The 25045-nt window shown below is 47.8% G+C and overlaps 2 protein-coding genes across 7 annotated transcripts in view; both read right to left on the bottom strand.

The window, feature by feature from the left end:
• Cfap251 (cilia and flagella associated protein 251) overlaps positions 1–6131 on the bottom strand; it is a 99911-nt gene extending 93780 nt beyond the window's left edge. For 3 of the 4 annotated variants that reach the window (XM_052755379.1, XM_052755381.1, XM_052755382.1), the window contains exons 1-2: positions 2797–4058; positions 584–1238 (exon numbers count right to left, since the gene is read on the bottom strand). In XM_052755379.1, coding sequence (XP_052611339.1) covers positions 584–1225 — 642 coding nt within the window. In that variant the 5' untranslated portion in view covers positions 1226–1238; positions 2797–4058. Of the gene's footprint in view, positions 1–583; positions 1239–2796; positions 4059–6019 lie in introns of those variants that run through there. The other variant, XM_052755380.1, reaches the window with a different exon arrangement.
• Psmd9 (proteasome 26S subunit, non-ATPase 9) lies at positions 1220–25012 on the bottom strand. 3 transcript variants are annotated; one of them, XR_008222043.1, is made up of 7 exons: positions 24798–25012; positions 19115–19217; positions 14041–14249; positions 12010–12111; positions 6951–7039; positions 6240–6324; positions 1220–1238 (listed from the first exon to the last, which is right to left on the bottom strand). XR_008222043.1 is itself a non-coding variant. In XM_052755383.1 (6 exons), the coding sequence occupies exons 1-6, from the start codon at positions 24933–24935 to the stop codon at positions 6297–6299; spliced, it is 669 nt and encodes a 222-aa protein (XP_052611343.1). In that variant the 5' UTR covers positions 24936–25012; the 3' UTR covers positions 6093–6296. The 3 variants fall into 3 exon arrangements, 1 of the variants encoding a protein (XP_052611343.1); XR_008222042.1 differs by lacking the exon at positions 1220–1238 and adding an exon at positions 4174–4506; XM_052755383.1 differs by lacking the exon at positions 1220–1238 and having other exon boundaries at positions 6093–6324.
• Positions 25013–25045: the final 33 nt, after the last annotated feature.

Here is a 25045-nt window from a genome sequence, read left to right as displayed (position 1 = left end):
CCCTTCTAAGCACCACTGGGGGGTCCACCTTTGGACCAGCACTGAGTTCTTTCTTGGGGAACAGGCTGTGGGAAATCCATACCACTATTGTGTCACAGGAACTTGGTCCCAAGACAAGTGTGTCTCATCTTCAGCTAATCCATTGGCCCTTTCCCAGGCAGGTACACACTTCATGGAAGCTTGCATTGACCAGCCTCCAAACTGGATTAAACAACTTCCTTGGCATCTCATCATTACTGTACAGAGCATATGGTTTTCTTCTCTTTTTAGTGTGTGTGTGTGTGTGTGTGTGTGTGTGTGTGTGTGTGTGTGTGTGTGTGTTTTATACAGGGACTCAAGGAGCCCAGAAGAGGGCATCGGATTCGCTGGAGCTGGAGTTATAGGACACTTTATCATGGATGCTGGGAACCCAACTCAAGCCTTGAGCAAAAACAGCAAGGGCTCTTAACTGGCCGAGCCATCATCTCTCCAGCCTCAGGATCGTGTCTCCCTTGGGTTTTGCACCCCATAGCCCGACTGCCATACCTCCAGCCTGCCGCTAACACGACTGAACGGGCGGGTGGACCAGTCAGTTTGGACTCACCAGTGAAGACGCGGATGTGGAGGACTCAGAGCTGATGATAATGTCATCCAAGCTGAGCGGCTTTTTGGACTTCTTTGCCACTTGTTTTATGCCAGGACCTCCCTTTTTCTCTTTCTCCTCCTCTTGCTTCCTCTCCTGCCTCTCCCCCTCATGCTCCTCCTCTTCTTTCTCCTTGTCCTCTTCCTCACCTTTTTCTTCTTCACCTCTCTCCTCTTCCTCCCATCTCTCTTCCTCTTCCTCTCCTCTCTTTTCCTCTTCCTCACCTCTCTCTTCCTCTTCCGCTCTCTTTTCCTCTTCCCCACCTCTCTCTTCCTCTCCTCTCACTTCCTCTTCCTCCCCTCTCACTTCCTCTTCCTCTCCTCTCACTTCCTCTTCCTCCCCTCTCACTTCCTCTTCCTCCTCTCTCACTTCCTCTTCCTCCCCTCTCACTTCCTCTTCCTCCCCTCTCACTTCCTCTTCCGCCCCTCTCTTTCCTTCTTCTATTTGCCCCTCCTCCTCCTGAGGCCCCTCCCATGACACTGTATCTTCCGTTAGACTCTGCTGCAGATTTTCTTCTTCAGAACTTGGATTATATTCCTCTTCTTGTTCGGTGTCTACACGTTCTCCTGTTTCCTCTGGGGGATTTTCTTCTGTATCTGACATCCTGTAGTTTCCTCTAGGAAAAAAAAATTTGACACAGACTCAGCAGACCCTTCTTGCCTCCTGCTTCAGCTGCCTGATGTGTTAACATCTCGAAATGCACAGAAGCGGCTCCGGCTCCTTCCTGTGGGAGTGAAAGGGATGCCATCTTCTTGGGAAAGCCTAGCTCAAATCTTAAAAATCTTTAGAATATCGACTTCCAGGCCTCCCATCTTTCTAGGAATGATCTTAGCGCCTTCTAACTCTGTAAATAATTCATATTCCCACAGGCAGCGCAATGCATAAGGCAGACATTAGCAAAGACGTCAGTGACGGGCTGGGCTGGTGATTGAAGTGTGGGCTTTACAGTCAAAGGTTCCCTCCACTCCCACGTCCACCAACCAGCCTTGTTCTGTGACCAGGAGCAAGTCACATTTTCCTTCCGAGGTCAAATTTGCTCACAGGCAAAACTAAAATTGAGAAGCCTAAATTCTAGCATGATTTAAAGACTGGGGTAGCACATGTCAAGTGTTCAGTACAGATACAGCCCGGAGCTTGCAGAAGGGGGTGGCGGGAGGTATTATGGAGATAAAAGCAGCTCTGCTTTTGCAAAGAACTTGAAAGTTTAGAAAGTGCTCTGGGGGGGGGGTAGATGAGACACCAAGTCTTACAACCTGAGGTAGACCCCCAGGACTCACATGGTAGAAGGAGGAAACCAACTTCCAAAGGTTGTCATGTGATCTCAACACATACAACATAGTATGTGTCCCCCAATAAACAAACAAATAAATAAACAAGCAAATAAATAAAATTAAAAATTTAGTTCTGGGCTGGAGAGATGGGTCAGTGGTTAAAAGCACCGACTGCTCTTCCAGAGGACCCAGGTTTGATTCCTAGTTCCAACACATCTGTAACTGGAGTTCCAGGGGAATCTGTTGCCCTCTTCTGGACTCCACAGGCGCTTCACATGTGGTGTGCAGACATGCATGCAGACCACACAGACACACAGACACATAAAAATAATTTTTAAAAAATTTTAATTAATGCCGGGCGGTCACTCGGGAGGCAGAGGCAGGCGGATCTAAGTGAGTTCGAGGCCAGCCTGGTCCACAGAGTGAGTTCCAGGACAGGCACCAAAGCTACACAGAGAAACCCTGTCACGAAAACAACAACAACAACAAATTTAAATTAATTCCTCTGATACATTCTCTCATTTTCCCCTACAACAAACAAGAATTTAGGAGGGCTCATACCTGTACCTGTAGCTCTACATTCAGGAGGTTGAGGCAGGAGGATCATTGTGAGTTCTAGACCAGCCCAATCTTTCTTTTAAAAAAAAAAAAAAGTTTGTGGCTCTGAGAGGCGTGACTTAGAGTTGGAATTTACTTCTGTTTGAAAAAGCGCTGCTATGATCTCCGATGTCTACTTTGCCAGCGCTTAGCCGGGACAACTTCTATGCCCAGGCAACGCAGGGGCAGGGGCAGCCCCTAGGTCCAGGCGCCGCCACTTGCTCTTTCTGGGGTGCTCCACGTCCCACAACCTCGCCCTGCCGGGCGGGACCCCCGCCTGGGCCATACCCTCCACTTTGCACTCACAGGGGCGCGCCCTCTTCCTTCCTCCAAAGCCTTGGGTCGTCCTGCCTCCGGGACTCCCCAGCCGCCGGGCGTCTTCTGTCCGCGCTCCCTAGTGACGGTTGCCAACCAAGCTCCGTCTCTATGGCAACAGCTACGAGCGCCAGGCCGGAAAGGGAGGGAGCAGGATGGTGGTCACAGGCCCCGCTGGACCAGCCTGCGCCCCTTGCCGGCGGAACGGCTCACCCTCTTACTCTTTCCTGAGCGACCCTTGGAGAAAGAGCGTCCCCCAACCCTGGCGGTTCTGACTTTTCCAAAGTTAGACCCAAATGAAACGAAGTAGTGTTTGCAGTTGTTTTCTCCAAATTGGGGCATTTTAGCTGGTAGAGGAAACGGGAAGGGGAGGGGGAGACTGGGGGGGGCATGCTGGGGAAACTCAGAAAATCAAACAAAACGACAACCCTAAAATGTCAGGAAGTTCTTCCCTAGGTCATAAAAGCAGTCAAAAGAAATTAATTAATTAATTAATTAAAAAAAGATGGCGCAGCCTCCTGGCCAGGTGTGATGTAACACACCTTCGAACCCGGAACTAGGGAGATGAAGACAGAAGGATCAGTTCAAAGTCAGCCTGGGCTACATGAGACTTGACTGGGGTAAAGGAGAGTCGTGAGTGGAGATGCCTGCAAGCTGTACATCCACAGCGCAGTGGGGCCCTCACTGCCTGCTGTAGCCGGAAGCTCCTTTAAGTGACCCCAGAAGGCTCACTGGTTCACCAGGTTCATCTGAGTGGACTGCTCCTTCATGTTCATGCCGCTTCAGGAAGCCATGCAACAAGAGCTCTGGGGGCTGGAGAGATGACTCAGTGGTTAAGAGCACTGACTGCTCTTCCAGAGGACCCGGGTTCAATTCCCAGCACCCACAGGTCAACTTACAACTGTCTGTAATTCCAGTTCCAGGGGATCCAACACCCATGGCAAAACACCAATGTACATAAAATAAAATTAAAAAAAAAATTCTCTCAGCACTAAACCCAATTTCCTGTAGATGTACACACCCACACCCACACCCACGCATGCACGCACGCACGCACGCACGCATGCATGCCCACCTTCCACCAGGGCACAGTATGCAGAGTTTAGCTAACTGGGACTGGAGTTATGTGGAGTGCATGATCTTGGTTATCAGTTTCTGCAAACCCACCTTGGTTAAATCCTTCAGGGTCATTCATGCCAATGTGACTCCCCGAAGAGCCCAAAGGTGGCTGTCCTGCAGGAAACTGGCCAATGGGCCTGGTTCAGAGCACCCTGCTGCCGCCACTTCAGAATGTGAACGACTCTCCCAGCAAGTGCACCACCATGCCCCAGCCTGGTGATCATATGCAGATCTCAAAGAGGAGGGAACTGAATGGCACAAGCTGTGTTTATTATAGTGTGGGACTTATCACGGGGCTGGAAACTACTTGGAATTGTAGCCTACAATTCAAACATTAAACACTGGTAAACACAGCACAGTCTGGCTGCAGGATAGGAATACATGAGGCTGGCTGGCTGGAGCAGTTTGGGGAGGCTTTCAAATTGAGTGTCAGAACTCAAGGCAGGAGGCACACACCAATACTGACTGCCCTCAGAGAAAGCTGTCTGCCTCCATCCTGAGCAATCCAATCCAAGAGCACGAGCTTCCTCTCGGAGTGTGCCAGACATCCAAAACAGAAACTGGTACCAACTGGGGGAGTAACTGGGGCACATGGAGAAAGGAAGAAAAACAGAGTCACTAAGAATCACCCACACCAATTTTACCATCTCAAAAGACAGAAAATAAAAGGAAGCGGCGTCCGTAAATATGTTCACCTTGGCAAACCTCTAGCATTCCTAACTTCCCAAGCTGCCTATCCCAGGGTATGGTCAAGACTCAATTATAAAAGCCCAATCAGGAGCTATCTGCAAGGTCTTTTATTACAGGGAGCCTATTCTCCAGCAGGTTAACTGGTGAGGCCTCCTGACCTTTGCTAATCTCTTCATGGAACTATGGTGGATACACAGAGCCAACTTCGGAGGATGCACGGAACTCTAGTGCTTTCTCTACCCAGGGCAGTACTGCTTCAAGCAGAGACTGGCCAGCTGCTGACAGCTGCTGACATCAGAGTTCCCACGGTGAACACTTGCCCAGAGTATAAGCTCCAGGCTTCAGTTTCCAGCACGAGAATCAACTTGACTTCAGCCCAGGAACCGGTTTGCTTTGCCCAACTTTCTTTTAATTTTTTTTTAAAGATTTATTTATTATGTATATAGTGTTCTGCCTGCAGGCTAGAAGAGGGCACCAGATCTCATTACAGATGGTTGTGAGCCATCATGTGGTTGCTGGGAACTGAACCCAGGTCCTCTGGAAGCGCACTCAGTGCTCTTAACCGCTGAGCCATCTCTCCAGCCCCCCAACTTTCTTTCCAGCTCCTTCTGAGCTTGGTTTGAAGATGGCAGGAAATTCAGGTGGGATGGTACAATGGTCACAATTACCACTACAAAACCAGGTTTTTTTGAAAAGAGAAAATCCATACGAAGAGCCAGGTTTGGTGGCATACACCATAATGCCAGCCCTTAGGAGACTGAGGCAGGAAGATCCCAAGTTTAAGGCCAGTCTGAACTCACAAAGAGACCCTGTCTCCAAACCCCACCCCCTACAAGAGGAAATGCCTAGGCAGGTGATATTGCATTTGGAAGTTGGAGGCTGAAGGACCCCACGTTCAAGATCATCCTCCGCTCCATGGCAAATCTGAGGCTGGGCTACGGGAGACCCTGGGGCATTCAAGTCCCTGTGACTATTCGAGGTGAGGACCCTGGTAGGTGGACCACACTCATCCAGTGGAAGACCCCACATCCGTAAGTATATGGGCATCATGAATTACACTCAGTACGTTATTTATTTTTAAAAAGGGACATGAGGCTGGGAAGTTGATATGAGGGGAGATCTGGGAGGAACTGAAGGGACAAAGGAGGAGAGAAATATACTGTATGCATGTATGAAGGTCTCAAAACCTTCAGTAAAAATCATATATGTATAATAAATATCCCTCAGGGTCTAGCCAGGCATGGTGGTGCACGCCTCTAATCCCAACACTCAGGATGCAGAGGCAGGAGGATCTCTGTCAGCTCAAGGCCAGACTGGGCTACACAGGAGAGCCAGAGCTACAGAGGGAAACTGTCTCAAAAAAAAAAAAAAAAAAAAAAAAAAGAACATGAAGTCAGATCATTACCTGCTAGAATCATTCCAACTCAATGTAGAGAATTCCCAGATAGGGCTACGGCCTAATTTGCACAAAACTTAGCTAGGCACAAATCACGTTTTTAATAATGCCTCAATGCAGAGAGTAACCAGGCGGCCAGAGCATTTCCTCCACCTCGATGTTCAGGCTTCGCCCGCTCTCTTCCAGATCCTTACACCTCAGAGACCGAAGAGAAGGAGGAAATCCCTACCAGGCCCAAGGGCAGGGCCCGGCTGAAGGCAGCTTTCTTGCAGGTCCCTGGGGACAGTCATCTCTGGAGAGGAATAATGTTGCAGCTGTGAAAGGAAACAGAGACAGGGTTCAAGCCTGACGGCTCCATCCTGGGAAACCGGCCGTGAAGCGGGGCTTTGCGTCAATACTTTTCTTTTTTAAAAATTGTATTTGTCTTCTTTTTTATCATTTATTTATTTTATGTGCACTGGTGTTTTTGCCTGCATGTATGTCTGTGTGAGAGTGTCAGGTCCCCTGGAACTGGAGTTACAGACAGCTGTGAGCTGCCATGTGGGTGCTGGGAATTGAAGCTGGGTCCTCTGGAAGAGCAGCCACTGCTCTTAACTGCTGAGCCATCTCTCCAGCTCCCAACTGCATTTTTCAATTTATTCATTGTGTACAGAAGAGAGTTTGTGAGTGTGTGTGCCATGAACAACTTGTAGGAATCAGTTCTCTCCGTCTACCATGTGGATCCTGGGGACCAAACTCAGGTCACAGGTTTGGCAGAAAGCCCCCCCCCTTCCCTGCTGAGCCATTTCACCAGCCTTTTTCCTTCTCTTTAAGGCGATGCTCAGGTAAGGAACGCAGCAGAGACTCAGACGACCTGAGGACTCGCTGCCTCTTGCCTGCAGCCTCATCTAAGAACACTCCCTGGGCACTGTGCGGGCCCAGAATAAAGCAGAGGCATTACCCCAGCAGTCCTTTTCCTGCCCAGCGCATCGGAGTCAGTCTGAGCTGCTGTTTCTCTCCTCTGCGGATCACCGTCACATTCAGGGGCTTCTGAAAGGCAAAGAAGGTCACTCTGGCCTCAGCTTCCTTAACACTCAAAATGGACTCAACTCTCAGAACGCTGATAAGCCACTTCCTGACCGTGAAATTATAGGGTGCTGGGCTCCTCGCTGGACAGGCTCCCGAAGCGGGTATTAAGGAAGGAGTTGTGTACAACTTCAAGGTGGTGGGAGACAAAATTCAGCGGTAGGAAGGACAGCGATCTGAGTAAGACTGTCCCCCACAGGTTCATGTATTTAACCACCTGGTCACTATTTAGGACCCTATTCGGACACCACCCCAGATGCTGGAAACTGACCCCCAAATCTGCTAACTAGCACCCGTGACATCTCTAAGACAAACCCTGCCCAGCTTGGGAGGCACAGCAGCTCCGTCTGCTCCGCAGGAGAAGGTGGCGATTATCATTATGAGGCACTCCAAGGCTGACCTTGAGTGGCCTGACACCTGGTCACCTCCCTGTTCCACGACCTCCCAGCTCCACCTCCTGCCCTTCTCTAGTCTCCTGGTTCTGAGCTCCACCCATCCTCCTCTGGCGGCCTTGCTTCTCCCACCCCAACGGCCTTCGAACCAGCCTGAAGGCTCTCCTCTGGTGACCACGCCACTTGATCAACTTCTATGCACACCAAGGCTCAGTCCTGAGGAGACTTCTCCTTCAACCCCGAACGAAATCAGGACCCCACTGCTTTCCTCCAGGCCTCCTGTGCTTCCTTTTGTAACACTTGTCAGGGTGTGAAATTGCATGCCTAGGATTATTGAATGAAATGTCGGCCCCGCAATGAGCTCTCATTGTGTCTGGACCCCAGCCCCCAGTCCAGAAGTGAGCACACACAGGGGAGGGACTGAGGGAGGAAGAGACACAGGGCTTTGATTTTTAAACATTTCTGCACTGTGGGATTTTGTTCCTAAGATAAACAGGCATTCTAGTTATCACTGAGACACAGTTTGCATATAATAAAGTACATGGCTCAGTGGGTTTCCTGTACTCAGAGAGTTATGAGCCAGCACCACTAACTGCAGAATGTCTGAATCACCCACAAGACCGTCAGCAGTCAGTCCCCATCCTCGTCCCTCCAGCCCCGGCCGGCAACCGCCAACTCTTCCCTGTCTCTGTGTTTCACTGACTGCTTTTTAGACAGTGTCACTGAGTGGAATCATGTGGCCTTGTGCTAGGTCTCTTTCACTTTGAACCGTGTTTTCAATATCTATGTTGTAACAAAGAACTTACAACATTCCTATGGCTGAACTAAACATGCATTGTTTTTATAATAAAATGATGCCTGTATATATATTTATACTTAAAAAACAAACAGTTGTGGCGGTGGTGGCGCACGCCTTTAATATCAGCACTCATAAGGCAGAGACAGGCAGATCTCTATGAATTTGAGGCCAGCCTGGTCTACATAGTGAGCTCCAGGACAGTCAGGGCTACACAGGGAAACCTTGTCTCAAAACAACAACACCCCCTCAAAAAAACCAAACCAAACCAAAAACAGTGTTGAAGATCAAATCCAGGACCTGGAGTCTGAAAAGTGATCTACCACTGAGCCACACACCCCTAGTCCAAGACAGTAAGTTTTTTCAATCAAGGTTTCGTTTCCTTTGAAAATATATGCTTTTGATCTAAACACTGAACTTCTGGAAGGAGATCTGATGAAACAGTCTGAGCTACAAGAGTGTAATCTTGGGCTGGAGAGATGGCTCAGAGGCTAAGAGCACTGGCTGTTCTTCCAAAGGTCCTGAGTTCAATTCCCAGCAACCACATGGTGGCTCACAACCATCTGGAATGAGAACTGGTGCCCTCTTCTGGCCTGCAGAAAGAACACTGCATACATAATAAATCTTTAAAAAAAAAAAAAGAGTGTAATCTTCATAAAACTGGAAACTACGAAAACGTTAACAGCACAGCCAAAGAGAACTGAGACTGACTGGTTCAGGGCTCTGAGGGTTGGAGCTGGCACCAAGCATGTGACCTTCAAACTATCCCTGCAGCTTGGCTTTTATACATTTGACATGTTGGGATTCTCCAAAACATTCTTTTGAAAGAAAGCTTCCAGGAGGATTTATAGTCCTAACAGTGAAGCTGAGACCTGGGGCTGGAAGAATGGTTGGCTCAGCAGTTAAGAGCACTGGCTGCTCTTGCAGAGGACCTGGGTTCGAGTCTTAGCGCCCACATGATGGCTCACAACTGTCTTGTAACTCCAGTCCCAGGGTGCTGCAAGCCACAGGAAAATATGATGGAATCCAGCTACTACCACAAAGGATACTACTTGGAAAGGTCAAGGACTTTTCCGAAGCTCAAGCCATGGTTTAAGAAGTGTTGGTGATATTTTAGCTTTTGTATTAGCTATTATATTAATATTATATATTATTATATGTAATATATAATACATTATAATATTATAGTATTATATATTAGCTGATTCCTGCAATGATTTTCTTGTATATTATATTTATCTGAAATACCTATCAAGCATCCAAGGCCAAACAATCTCCTGAATTAAGACAAATTAAGCTCGGACCCTCCTTTCTTATACAGCCTTAGTGCTATTTATACTAACATTATAGACTCCTAACATTTCCGTAACCACCTCTAGAAATGTAGTGTGAGCACGTAAATTCCCTTTTTCTGATATATTAACCGATTTTAGCTCTCAGCTGACCTCCTCCTCCTTTACCACCCCCCTTTTGGGTTGTAAAAGAAAGCCTGATGGTCACTGCCGGAGGAAAACTCTTGTCTGCCTTTATGACCCTGTAGGAATTCAAGCCTGGTGACCTTGCTTTGGCTAGAGCACTGCTATTACATGGGTATATAACTGTAAACCTCAGAGGCTGAGGAGGTTTTGACTGGAGAACTAGATGGAGAACTAGAAGAATGAGATGGAAGATGAGGAAGAGCCAGACAGGGAAGAACAAGATGACAAAGACCAAGACAAGTAACAAACACCAAGATGGGGCAGAACTAAGAACTAAGACAAGAGAATCAAGATAGAACTTAGAGGGGCAGCAGATAAATGTAGAGAGAAATCAGGCAAGAAAGGAGCTAGGCATGAGAGCAGAACTGAAGCTGTGTAGAAAGGATTTCATCCCTGAGGAATAAAGCAGACAGACTAAAATCTCGGGGTGCTTAGACTCTTTTCCCAAAAATAATTTGTGCTGTTCGGAGTTTCACTTCTGGCCTCCTGGGAAGAAGATTATTAAAGCTGGACCTTAATAATTTTCGAGACCAGGAGATCTGATGCCCTCTTCTGACCTCGGTGGGTACCAGGCATGCCTATGGTATGCATATATAAATGTAGGCAAAACACATATAAAATAATAAGTAAATCTTAAAAAAAGAAGCTGAGACATTTATCTAGAAAAATGCAGATTAAAACCAATCTGTCAATCATCACCCAAACTCGGGACCACCCTAAGTGTCCCTCACTCCTAAGCGGATAAAGTATGTAACACACATGAACGCACACGCCACCCAAGATCTACCAACCTGTTCTGGACAGTGCACGGAGCCACGCTCAAAAGGCAGTCCTGAGGCCGGGTATAATGGTGGGTGTGGTGGTGCACACCTTTAATCCCAGCACTTGGGAGACAGAGGCAGGAGGATTTCTGTGAGTTCAAGGGCAGGCTGACTGACTACATGGCAAGTTTGAGGCCAACAAGGGATATGTAGTGAGACCTTGTGGGGGTTGGGGGGAGCCGCACTATGGTTATACTTCTGTAACATTCTGGAAAATATAAACTTTTGACAGAGTGCTGATCAGTGATGGAGTGAAGGACTAGTTACCAAGGAAACTGAGTCACTTGGAGTCCACGGCTCTGTGTGTTTACTGTGGTGGTAGTGATGTGACTATATAGAGCGATCAACGCTGAATGTGTTGGTCTTGCTCTAGGAAACTACACTCTAGAGACAGCCAACAGCACTCTCTGCTAGGAGATGCAACAGGTTTCCTGGAAGGTCCCAAGCTAGAAAATGGCCAGGAAGTTAACTTGGAGACTTTGGCCTTGTTTTGTGCTTTGGTTCTGTTTTCCATACATATACACATCCTCTTCCAGAATCTAACAAGACATGTTTACAAGCACATCTGTAGCCGGGCATGGGTGTCGGTGGTAAATGCCTTTAATCCCAGCACTCGGGAGGCAGAAGCAGGCGGATCTCTGAGTTCGAGGCCAGCCTGGTCTACAGAGTGAGATCCAGTACAACCAGCGTGACACAGAGAAACTCTGTCTTGAAAAAACAAAATCAAAACCAAAATAATAATAATAATAATAATAATAATAATAATAATAATAATAAAAAAGCTAGGAGAAAAACTTGAGAACTGGAGGTGAGTGAAGCTGTGTTTCCTACTGTCACAGACCTCACTGGAATGACAGAAAAGCAGGCTAGCAAGACTATGTACAGTCACAAAGACAGACAGGGTGGGAAAGAGACAACAAAAGACAAGAGCGGCCGGGCGGTGGTGGCGCAGGCCTTTAATCCCAGCACTCAGGAGGCAGAGTCAGGCAGATCTCTGTGAGTTCGAGGCCAGCCTGGACTACAGAGTGAGTTCCAGGAAAGGCACAAAGCTACACAGAGAAACCCTGTCTCAAAAAAAACTACACTGTCAGCAGCAAAGAACCCACCAACATCTTCTGGACCAAAATATCCCAGACAGATGCCCAGTGCTATGGGCTGAATGTTTGCTTCCTTCCAGAAAGTTCTTATGCCGGAAGCCTAACCCCCAGTGTGATGGTGTAGGAAACTGGGCTTTAGAGGGGTGTCACTTAGAGGGTGGAGCCCCGGTGATGGAATTAGTGGTCCATCACCTAAGCAAGCTGTGCCGTCTACAGACTAGGAAACATCCCCACCAGAAGCCCTCAGTCTGCGGGTCCCTCCTCTTGGATTTCCATCCCACCCCCCTAACTGTGAGCCACATGCCTCTGTGGTTTGTGAGGCACCCAGATGCCAGGGCACCCTCACTCACCCCCTCGCTATGCTGCACCACGCTGCCCACGTTCTGCAGCGACTGGAAGTTTTGGGTGTTCACAGAGCCGAACTCCACAATTTCATCATCCACTTGCAGGCCCTAAAGACAGGAGAAAATTAGAAACCGTCGAAGAGGTGGAATGCGTTTCTGGTCATTTTTACTGCTCAATATACAACTCAGTGGCAAGGTCAAAAGCTCATTTTCTACAAGGGAAGAATGGCCAACTCAGAGCAAAAAGGTCGGTGGACCACCTCATCCTGGAGGTTCCCTCTAGGGCAGACCTAGCAAATGGTGTCCAGGTGTGCCCAACAGAAGCTTTGAGGACAGAGAAAAAAGCTGCCTTCTGGAGTTTCTGAGCAGGGTTCCAGGGCAAGAAGAAGCGGGCAAATGCAGGCCTACTTTTCTGGACAAGACAGCACTGTCCTAGAAATCCCTCAACAGCGGTCGCCAGCACGAGGCCGGCCAGAACCAGCATGGCCCTTTTACTTCAGATCCCAAGATGACAGACATCCAGTTACTCATCCTTTCACAAACACCCGCCACAGGCTGGCTGCATTAGGTGCTCGATGCTGCAGACCCAGCTCTGACCAGACTAGAGCTGACTACAGTCTGCAGTCTTGTGACTAATTTTGCTTTTTAAATTGTTTACAGCACTAGGAATCCAACCTTGGCAAGAGCTCTACCCAAGAGCTACATCCTCGGTCTTTCTTCACTTTGAATTTCAAATAAGATTCTGCTAAGTTGCCCAAACTTGTGGCGGTCCTGCCTCAGCTGCCTGAGTAGCTGGGATTATGAAGACATGCCACCATACCCAGTAGTCTTGTGACTTTTTAAGTTCTATTTATTATTATTATTATTATTATTATTATTATTATTATTATTATTTAATGAGTATGGGTGTTTTGCCTGCTTGTAAGTCTGTGTGCCACTTGTGTGCCAGGTGCCCATGGAGGCCAGAAGAGGACATTGGATCCCCTGGAGCTAGAGTGACAGATGGTTGTGAACCTCCATGTGGGTGCTGGTAATTGAACCCGGGTCCCCTGGAAGAACAGTCAGTGTTCGTAACCACTGAACCATCCCTCCAGGCCCCAGTCTTGAGGGTTTAATGGCCATAAGATGACTTGTAGGATCTGGATTTGGAATCCAGTTCCGCTTCCCAGGAGCTATGTGTCCTGGCTCAGGTAGCTTCAAGTTTGTGTGGCTTTTCCTCATGGCTCAAATCGGGAGAAGAGCAGTACTAACCTAGAGGATGGCTGCAGTATTCAATGTAAACGCAAGCCCACACACAAACTTCTACATGAACAGTCACAGAAGCATATAATAGCCCCAACGCAGAAGTGATCCAAACATACCCTAACTGACACACAAAACACATTACCATATAATGGGATATTATCTGAAGCCCACAGACATGACTAAGCCCTGAATAAACCCTGAAAACAGGACTGAGCAAAAGAAAGCGAACACGGAGACCATCTATCACGTGGCTGCCTTCCCATGAAATGTACAGAACAGGCAGATCTGTGCAGACAAAGACCGGCGGTTGCCAAGTCCCGAGGGGCTTGTCTGGACCACAGGGCTTCCTTTTAGGATCTGTGGAAATATTCGGAAGCTGGCTGCAGTGCTGGACGCACAGCTCTGACTACTCTGCATCCTGTGGTGAGCATGAAGTCCGTCTCAGTAACGCTGCTGAGATGTCTGCTCAGAATCTATCCAGAAAGACAGAATGCATCTCAAGCTCTTCTCATCCTTTTTTTCTTCAGTGTTCAGGGAAAATGGTTCCGAGAAGAGTGCCTCCTTTCTTGAGACGTATCACCTTCTGCACTGTGTCCCACAACAGGTCTCTCCCTGAGTCCCGTGGACTGACCCTATGTACACCAAGCTCTGGCTAGCAAGTGCTAAAGGAATAAAGGAATTCAGAGCCAGAGAATGAGAGAATGGGTTTGGCTTCTGGCAAGGATCCACATCCCAGGGCTACCTAACTCACAGCATTCCTGGGAGTGGGTTTAGGGGAGCAGGCAGGATTACCGCAATACTGGCCGGGGAACCAGGGCTGATACTGTTCACTTTGGCGAAGGCCTGGGGAAGGACTGGGCTGTTGGAGCCCAGACTGCGGCTCATGGCCTCTTCTCGGGCTTCAGCCATGTCCCGGGCCTGCTTCTCCTTGTCCCGAGCGTGTAGCTGGTGCAGGGCCTCCTCCACCTGCTTCATCACTGCCTTGTGATCATTCTGTAGACCTGGGAAGAGAACGGCATGTCAGAGGCAAGGGATGACAGCTAGGATACGGGGCAGATGAGATGAGACACCCGGATTTGCTCACTGTGATGCTCTACCTTGTCAACTTCATGAGACTGAGAATTGCCCAAGATAAGCCTCTGGAGGTGTCTCTAAGGGCATGTCCAGAGAAGTTTAACTGAGGAAGGAGGACAGTCCACCCTGAATGTGGACAGCACGTCCCATGAGACAGGGGCTCAGACAGAGGACCAGCATCCAATGCTCGGCCTTCTGATGCAGGCACATCATCCCTGGGTGCCTTCTCCACCAGGATGGACTACAGCCTCAGACTGGGACCAGAACAAACTCTTCCTTTTAAGTTTTTATCAGCTACTTTGTCACAGCAACCAAAAGGGTAACAATAGATGAGTTTACCGAGTGCTTATTAGACACTAGACACAAAGCCAGAGCCCAAGGGACAGACAAACCCACGAACCAGACACAGGGCCGGCCTCACGAGCGAGCTGTCTAGTGAGGAAGGTGGCTACACAACAGGCGAGGACATCAAGAAGGCCCCTCAAAAGCAGCACAGCCCCTGCTGAGACCTAGAAATCAGGTACGTCCAGCCGCAACCATGCCATGACCTCACGTACAAACAGGGACAATTGCAGACGTCATATAGGAGTGAGGTGGCCGAGCAGGATGCAGCATCTGCAATCCCAACACCTGGGGACAGAGGCAGGAGGATCAGGAGGCCAGTGTAGGGTGCGTGACACCCCATCTCCAGGGAAACAAAACAAAGAAAAAACAGTGAGGCAGAATGGCTGCTGGAAGGATTTCACGGGGGCTGGGGGTGTAGCTCTGTTGGTAGAGTGTTTGTGAGCGCCCATGAGACCCTGGGGTTCGAGCCCCAGCACTGCATAACCCAGGCGTGGTGGGGCATGCCTGTAATCCCAGCACTCAGGAACTCAGGAGGTGGAAGCTGAAGGATCACAAGTTCAAGGCCATGCTCAGCTAAATATTGAGGTTAAGGCTAGCCTCAGGTACATACAAGCCTGCCTCAAATAAACAAACAAAACAACTCTTTTTCCTCTTAAATTCTTTTTTTACGATGTATTTATGTACTTTATGTCTATGGGTGTTTTGTCTGTATGTACATTTGCACATCAGAAGAGGGTATCGCATCCCATGCAACCACAGTTACAGATGGTTGCAACCCACCATGTGGGGGTGCTGGGGATTGAACTCAGGACCTCTGCAAGAGCACCCAGTACTCTTAACCACTGAGTCATCCCTCCAGCCCCTTCTCTTAAATTCTTGTACAAAAAAAAAAAAAAGCCACAAGACCCTTGTAACTCACGTGTGGGGACGCTCAGTGGGGGGGGGGGGGGGGGGGCGGGGCGGGCAACCACTACGGGCTCCTGCTTGACACACAAACCCAGTGCTGCCAAACCTTTGGTTTTTCTAGAAAGGCTGAAAACTGAGGGCTTGGGGTGGCGGTGGCCTCTAATTTTTCAGTGCTAAAAGCGAACTCATAATGTTGAACGAGGGGCTGGAGAGATGGACCAGCAGCTAAGAGTACCAGCTGCCCTTCCAAAGGACCCGGTCCAATCCCAGCACCCACACAGATGCTCACAACCTTCTGTAACTCTAGTCCCAGGGGATCTAACGCCCTCTTCTGGCCTTTGCGGGCACCTGGAACACACGCCGTATGCAGGTAAAACACCTATGCACAAACATTAAAATTAAAATTAAACGATGAACCACCATGCCAGGCCATCAGGTCCTGTCTGGAGGCCAGTCCTGCATGTAGCTGGCATTTAATATCCTTTTTAAACCTAAAAAATGATTCCCCTACTTCTCTGGATTCCACTCCTTGTTTCAATCCACGTTACTCATGTAATTCATCCGTAGTCTCAAAGACAGCCTGGTTCTGTCACTCCATTTGCCAACCCGCACCTGGCACCCATGGGCCACAGACTCTCCAACTGTGCCAGAGCTTGTGACTGGGGGCTGTTGGGTCCTCTCACGGGGTTTGACATTCCTGTCACTATGGAGCCAAGATGAGGCCCTCGGGCGTTACAGGACTCGGGTACTCAGCCCACAGAGGCAGAGGTCAGAGGTGAGAAAAAAACAAAAACCAGACACCACATCAGGAAGGTTAAAGCAGAGTCAATGTCATATGTGGTCACTATGACTAGAAAAGCCACCCGACTGGCAAAGCCCACGTGGAGCCCCAGAATTCCAGGAACGTCTGCACAGTCCACATTCACCACACAGCCGAGGGGAGAGGCGCGATGGCTTGGCTCCTAATACATTTCAACTCCACATCGGAATTCAAAAGGTTTGCGTCGCCTGGGTAAATGCTTCTGCAGCAATTATTCCAAAACCAAATTTAGCTGTCATAAATGTACCCTGCTAACACTTGCTGCTTCCTAGAGGACACCGGGGACAAAGTAGATGAGACCTCTCTGCATTCTTTTCCCAATTTCAATGTAAGCCCAGGACCCTTCCTTAAGAAAAGTCCCTGTTTAAGAATACAATAAACTTGTGGGAATACTTTTTTCAAAAGAATGCTAAGAAGGGGGAATTGTTCAACCATATTAACACATAATGAAGTCACTCAGACGATATAAAATTAACACAGAGAGTAGAATACAAAGTCCAGAAATAGGCTACGCTTAACTGAAAACCTATGCTGGAATTGGCGGGTAGCTTAGTGATACAATAAGTACTCAAGCATGAGGCTCTAGGTCCCATCCCCAGCGCGCGCACACACGCACGCACACACACACACACACACACATACACACACAGATGCATTTCAAGTTAATGGGAAAAGAATGGTGTTGAAACATGATGTTAATCATTTGAATGAAAACCAGCATCCCTCAGACTTCCCCAAGGTCCCGCTAATACTGTGGAAGTGAGTGGGCCACATCCCTGGGGGCTTAAGGGTTTAGAGTAAAGCCTAGACTTGGCCTCACACCTGGCTGTCTTGGCATGGTTTCCCTGTTCTCAGCATCTCCTCAGCTGTTTTCATGCAAAGCTGGAACTTTTTTTTTTTTTTAAGATTTTTATTTATTATTATTTATACAATGTTCTGTCTGCATGTATGCCTGCAAGCCAGAAGAGGGCACCAGATCTCATTACAGATGGTTGTGAGCCACCATGTGGTTGCTGGGAATTGAACTCAGGACCTCTGGAAGAGCAGCCAGTGCTCTTAATCTCTGAGCCATCTCTCCAGCCCTGCAAAGCTGGAACTTTTTAAGACCAGGATATGCAGGGTAAAGAGGATGCTCTGTCATCCCACTGTGGCTTTAAGGGACCTTACATCTTACTCTGCATTCTATTTTTGAGAAGCAGACCTCATTACCAAAACACTCAGCAGACGAAGCCAGAATTGGGGTGCATTCAATGGAAATCATTAAGTTGGGGTGCAAATGGTGGGTGATTAATCGCCCAGTGTAACTGGGATGGAGGGCTGGTTATCTACCAGTGCCAAGTAAAAGATGCTCACATCCTCACCCCGGAAGCTGGTGCTCACGTGACCTCATGAAACAAAGCGGACTGTGCAGCTCAGGTGTAATTAAGGATCTTGAGAGGAGGGACGAGCCTGGATTTTCTGGGAAGGCCTGATATCATCAAAGGGTCTTAAGAAGTTAAAGGGGGAGGCGGGAGGACCAGGGAAAAAGAGGCGATAACAGAATCAAAGTCTAGAAAGATGGGATCACTACTTCTAAAGACAGCGGATGGCCAGGAGCCAGGAGACACAGGTGGCCTCAGGAAAGACAAAGAATACACCCTCCCCCCAGCTGAGGAGGAGCCAGCCCCTGCTGACACCTTGGTTTTGTCAGTGAGACCATCTGGACTTCTCACCTCAGAACAGTCAGAGATAACACAGTCTGCAGCTTGTCAGGCAGAAGCACAAACCTACTGTCCTCTCCAGGCTCTGCTAGTTCCTTCATTGGAACAAATGAACACCCACAAGACTCACTTGGGATAGTGACAGGCCTGCAGCGGACAGGCCTGCCCAGCTTTCCCGGCAGGCAGTGGGGCCGTGAGAGGACAATGTTCACTGGCACCGTGAGCTGAGGGTAGGGTGCCAAGGCCTTTTCTCCTGTCACCTGCCTCCTGACTGGAACCCAGCCTGTGGGCCCTGAAGACAGACAGAGGCAGAGCCTGGTTTTTGCTGACCCTTGTACTGCACGATTCAAGGGTCCCCACTGAGTGCCAGTCCAGGGCTTTCCTGTTTGAATGGAGACAGTCAGGTCACTACCCTCAGACCTGACTCTACTTCATGAATTTGATGGGTAAGCTGGTAAGCGGTACTGGTAAAGGCTTCTACTGTTAATTCGGTAAAGTTCCCAAAATGAAATAAAGTTTTCGTTCCTTGCTTTTTACTTCCTTATACAGCCCAGACTGGCTCAAACACCTGGTCATTATAGGTGGGCACCACCATGCCCAGCTGGAAAGTAAGTGTTTTGTTTTGTTTGTTTTTGTATTTTTGAGTTTGTTTGGGTTTTTTGGTTTGTTTGTTTTTTTAGACAGGGTCTCTCTACAGGTGGTTGTCCTGGAACTCGCTCTGTAGATCAGGCTGGCCTCGAACTCACAGAGATCCATCCACCTGCTTCTGCCTCCGGAGTGTTGGGATTAAAGGCGTGTGCCACCACACCCGACTATCAAGCAAAGTACTTCAAATAGAAAAAGAAACCCCTCACCATGGAACTCTTTAGTCTCCTCTAGTCCCTTGGCTGTCAGTCCCACAGGGGTGACAAAATATTCTGTCAAAGCAGAAAAGCTTTGTAATGCTCAACATTAATCATCCCCCTGTGTCTTCAGCATCCCCACCGCAGGCTAAGCCAGAACCCCAGCGAGGGTCACTCACAGATGATGTTGTGCCTTGCTGTTCGGACCTGGTACAGGTCCACATCTGCCCGGGGATAGCCCTCGCAGTCCACCAGAGGTTCATTCATCCCAATTCCTTTTTGCTGGAAGAAAGACACGTGGTTAAAAAGATTTCACGGATAAGGACATCATGATGCAATTCCCTAGACCCTTGTCCTTCTAACTCACGGCAAAAGTGATAGTAAGGACCACACAGTGATCTCTTTAGCACACACCAGGCTCTTTAACTGTGTCCTTACAGCTACTGTCCCCAGCGAGTACTAATGAAAACAATGAGGCCAGAAAGATGGGTCAGGGAATAAAGACGCCTGCCAGCAAGATTAAAGACCTGAGTTCAATTCCTGGGATCCACATAAAGGTAGACGAGGAACACAAATTCCACAAAGCTGTCCTCTGACCTCCATACACACTCTGGGCACCAACACACCCCCTCCCCACACTGTACACACATTAATAAAGTGAAGTCTTTAAAAATAATGCGAGCAATGCATGAGATTAGTGCACACAAAGGTGGTAGAGCACTTAATTAGTATATGCAAGACCGTGAATTTGATTCTCTGCAGCATTAAAAAACTTTAATACTAGGGATATAGGATGCAGCTCAGTTGCTATAGTGCTTGCCTAGCATGCATTAAACCTTGGACTCCATCCCCAGCACGGCATTAGCCAGGTGTGGTGGTGAATGATGTGGAGGCAGGAGGATCAGAAGTTCGAGGTCCTTGGTTACACAGTAAGTTCAATATCAGCCTGGGATACATGAGATCTTGTCTTCAAAACCAATTAATTACAGTAGCAACACATCACTCAAAGAGCATTCAGAGGTTCCCCCTCAGTCCCATCCCTGACCTGACCCCTCCAACCCCTCCCTCCCAGCTGACACCTGGGTGAAGCCTTGAAGCTGGAGGGAGTAAACTCCAAAGACAGCCAGCTGTGGCCAGGTTTTGACTCTTCAAAAAAAAAAAAAGATGTAAGAGGCCTACCAAGATTCTTTTCATTACTCACTGGATGGTACTGGCTGCCTCCAGGGGAAGAGACTAAGTGGCTGGGAATTAGGGAAAGGGGAGAGCTTTTGCATTTGATATCCATTAGCAGGTTCTGAATTTGAACATTGGGAATATAGACCCTGTTCAAAACAATACATTCATTTTAACACTTTATCTTTAGCCCATGTTTATCCAGGCTGTTTTCAATTCCCTGGAATTAACTCAGTCTCGTGCCTCAGCCTCCTGAGTCAATGGAACGTACCTCTGCTCTAGGGCCTGTTTTAGCAAGTGTTTATCTGAAGCAGACTCTCACGCTGCAGCTCAGTTTGACTTCATACTCACAGCAATCATCCTGCTTCCAGCCTACCAAGTACTGGGATTACAGGCCTATACCACCACACCTGAAGTTTTTTCTGAAGCTTCCCTACATAAATCAGGGGACAATGCATGAAAGCAATGGAATGTTTGGTACTGGGGTGGGCAGGAGCTGCCCAGTGGCCTAGACTTTGATCTCAATCCCAATTCTGCCATACACAAGCTGGCAACAATCTAAGACACATTCCAAACCTCTGTGCCCTTGGCCGCACAGTGGGAATACAACACGCACCTACTGGAAGACAAATACATAGACTTGAATAAACACTTTGTAGAGAGCCAGGCACAGTCAGAATGGTGGGCTGAAGAGTGGCCCCCAGATATGTCCACTTCCTACTCCCCGGAACCTCTAACTGTGACTTTGTGAGGAAGGATGGGATCAAGTCAAGGACCTCAAGGTAAGCTGAGACAGGAGGACTGTGCCAGTTCTCTTCAGTTCTCCAGTAGTCAAGGAGAACACTCCCATTTGGGGCTAGTCGTGACAACAAGCTTAGGTTCCAGGCTAATCTGGGACCCTCCATTTAAAACAGTTGGAATGCAGCAGAATTCATACACAGATAACTGAGCCACTCAAAGTATACGATTCAGTGGTTTGTAATATGTCCAAGAGTTAATCACCCATCACCACAATCAGTTTTAGTACATTTGCATCAACACCCCCTAAGAAAAAAAACCTTTGAAAGCCCACTCTACAATCCCAGCATTCAGGAGGTTGAGGCAGGAGCATATGGAAATCAAAACCAGACTGACTGCATCCCAGGACCTTGTCTCAAAAAAGAAAGACTTTTTTTTCTTAAAGACACAGGAGGGGGCATGCAGAGAGCGCCTGACCAACCTCCCCAGGACCCATGAGTAAACACTTGCATCCTCCTTCCACTCCGCAAACCTGTGGCAGTCATTAACAACTGTACAGGGCCACCGATCCTGGAGGTGCTCCGGAACTCTAAGAAAATGTCCGAGTGTCATGACCAACAGATGGAGAAAAGGTTTATTTGGGTTTACGGCTTTGAAGTTTCAGTACAGAACTGGACAGACAGATTGGTTGTATGTATGTATGTATGCAGGTATGTATGTATGTTTGTACGTATGTATGTATGTATGTATGTATGCAGGTATGTATGTATGTTTGTACATATGTATGTATGTATGTATGTATGTGTGCACGTATGTATGTATTTTTGGAGACTTTGTCTTTAGCTTTGTGGAGAGACAGAACATCCACATGGAAGCATATGGTGGAGGAAGCCACTTCCATCATGATCCTGGGAGCAAGAAAAAAAAAAGGAAAGGCCTGTGGCTCCACTACCTCTGCACTCCTCCAATGACCTATAGTAACTACCCCAGCAAGGGCACACCTCCAGTGACCAACAGGAACTACCCCAGCAAGGGCACACCTCCAATGACCTACAAGCTCCATCTCTTAAAGATTCCACCATGGCCCAAGACCATCACCCTGAAACTTCTAGCATTCAGGTCTTCAGGGGAGACTTTAGAGACTCATATTAGAACAGGACATTTCATATACATGACCATGAAACACCAGGTACACTGACACACACTTACAATGCTAACATTTGGCAGGCCAAGACAGGAAAATCACAAATTTGAGGACCGAGTGAAGTTCAAGGCCAGATTAAATTTTTATCCAGATGTGTGTATAAAAAAAACAAAAACAAAAACAAAAACAAGCTAGGTATAATGGTGTTCATCTATAATCTCAGCACTCAGGAGGCTGAAGCAGGATTGCCAAGAGTTCAAGGCTAGCCTGGGCTATATAGTAAGTACAGGGAGCTAGCCAGAAGTTGTAGCAAGATAAGAGAGAGAGAACGCATACAATACATGGTGTGTTGTAACTTCCTTATCACAGTGTTTTCAAGGCTTATTTACATTATAGCATGAACTACTACTAATTATAGTATGATTAATTCACTATTCCTTTTATTATCCAATAAAATTCACTATTCCTTTTATTATTTCAAATAATATCCCACCGTATGGTTAGACTATATTCTATCTGTTACCTGAAGAATATTTGTGTTGTTTCTACTTCTTGGATATTTTAAAGAATGTGTACAAATTTGGGGATGAATATGCATTTGCTATCGTAATTATCACATGGGAGGAATGAATTATCTGGGTTATGTAACTGTTTCATTTTTTTTTTTTTTTGAGAAACTGCTGAACATTTTTGGACAGCAGTTAAGTTACACCATCTTACAGTTGTATGAAGTTTCCAATTTCCTTGTATTCTCCCTAAGATATTACCTACATTTTCATTATACCCTTCCTAGTGAGTATAAAGTAGCACCTCACTATGATGTCAATGACCATTCCCTAACAGCTATGTCTGCTCAGCATGTTTAGTTTTAAGACTTATTTTGTGTACGTGTTTTGCCTCCATGGATATATGCAAACCATGTGCATGAAGTGCCCACAATGGTTGGAAGAGACATCTGTGTCGATCAGACTGGCCCTGAACATGGGGTAATCTCCCTGCCTCTGCCTCCTAAGTGCTGAGATTGCAAGTATACATCACCACACCTGGTTAAATGGTAAACAGGAGGCCAATACCAAAAGAATAATAATACACGAGATGTTTACTTCGACTTGACCAACCCTGAGGTCTGAACCCCACTTGTGACTTTAAGCAAGTGAATTCTCCTTTCATTTATTCATACACACACACACACACACACACACGTTTTTAAAAAGAGATTTGTGTTTGTTAATGTGTCTGTTTAAATGTATCCACAAGGATATGGAGTTACAAGTGTCTGTGGTTCATGTGGATTGTTATTCAGTAGGTGCTGGATCCGAACTCCAGTCCTCCTGATTGTACAGCCAGTGCTCTTAACCACCGAGCTGTCTCTCCAGCCCCTGCCTTGGCCTCTTTCAGCTTCAGGGGCGCACACCAGCTTGACAGGGCAGCTGTGACAGTTTCCTGACACAGCACACATACAAGCCAGCACCTTAGGCATCTGGTCAGCACCTGGTAAAATGGTACCTGGTATGTGACACTGTCATGGAATACTAGTTTAAGATGTGTTTATATTTCTTTATGCTGTGGAATACTTGTTTAATGATGCAAAGATGTGCTGCGTTCTTTTATGTTGCATTTGTTTAACTCTGTGAAGCTGTGTTACTGTGCCTGTCTAAAACACCTGATGGTCTAATAAAGAACTGAACAGCCAATAGCAAGGCAGGAGAGAGGATCGGCAGGGCTGGCAGGCAGAGAATAAATAGAAATCTGGTAGGAGGAAGACAGAGCAAGAGAAGGAGGAGGGCGCCAGGGGCCAGCTACACAGCAAGCCACAGAGTAAGATTTACAGAAGTAAGAGAATGGGAAAAGCCCAGAGGCAAAAGGTAGATGGGATAATTTAAGAAAAGTTGACAAGAAACAAGCCAAGCTAAGGCTGGGCATTTATAATTAAGAATAAGCCTCCGTATGTGATTTATTTGGGAGATGGGTGGCGCCCCCCCCCCAAAAAAAAGAGTAAAAACAACCAACAACAGACTTGGCGGTTTAAAAAAAAAAAGTCTGCTTTGGAGGCAGACAGATGACAGAATCTGACCCACCAATGCCACTTCTTAATTTGGCAAGCATTTGCTCCACTCTGGGCCTCAGTTTCCCCCCCAGTAAGGATAATGTCCTTTACCTGTCACTTAAAACAGTCTTTAGCAGCGCAGCTGGGAGTTTTCTTGAAATGCAGTGTCTGTTCCCCACCCCAATGAGAATCTGCATTTTACTTTATTTTATTTTTAGACAGAGTCCAATATAGCCCAGGCTGGCCTCAAGCTAACTATGTAGCCAAGAATAATCCTGAACTCCAGATGTTCCTGCCTCCACCTTCCAAGTGCCGGGATTACAAGTGAGGGCGCCTCTCCTGCCTACAACCTACATTTTAATTCTCACCGATGACGTTTATTAAGTCCTAATGAAAAGCGGGGTGGCAAGGGACGCCAAACCCGGTAACGTTACCAACAGAGGGTGACCGTGGTGATGACCACTATGCCTCAGCAAATAGTCTATCTTTGTGACCAAGGCAGCTTAACTAACGCTTCAGGCCTGTCATTCCTGCACTTGGAAAGCTGAAGCAAGATCCCGAGTTCGAGGCCAGCTTGGGCTGCATTTAAAAAAAAAAAACAAAAAACCACAAAGTTAAGGCTTCAGAAAATGAAGATAAGTCCCACGTCAAGGGGTTGTAGCGAATGGGAAGCGCTTAGTTAGTGCTTGGCAGGAACCCGTGGGCCTCGCATCCGCAGGCCTCCCGGGTCCGCTCCGCCCGGAGCCCCGGCCACACTCACGCTCTCCAGGACGTCGTAATTAGCTTTAATCTGCGCCTCGATCTCCTCCTTGCGTCGCATCAGCTCCTGGATGTCGCTGACCGCGGCCGCACGGGCCTCGGAGGACTCTGCCCTGTGCCGGGCTTCCTCACCAGACATCGCGGACCACAACCTGCAGCGCCGGACGCCGGGTTTCCCGGTTACGGACGCCGGCAGAGACGGCGGCTACGGGTCCCTCCGAGGGCCAAAATACCCCGCCGCCGCGGGCG

The sequence above is a fragment of the Peromyscus californicus genome, unplaced genomic scaffold, assembly GCF_007827085.1.
Source record: "Peromyscus californicus insignis strain IS unplaced genomic scaffold, ASM782708v3 Scaffold_2__1_contigs__length_46816999, whole genome shotgun sequence".
NCBI lineage: Eukaryota > Metazoa > Chordata > Mammalia > Rodentia > Cricetidae > Peromyscus > Peromyscus californicus.
Note: the sequence above shows the minus strand (reverse complement) of the source record. Positions and strands in the feature narration are given on the sequence as shown.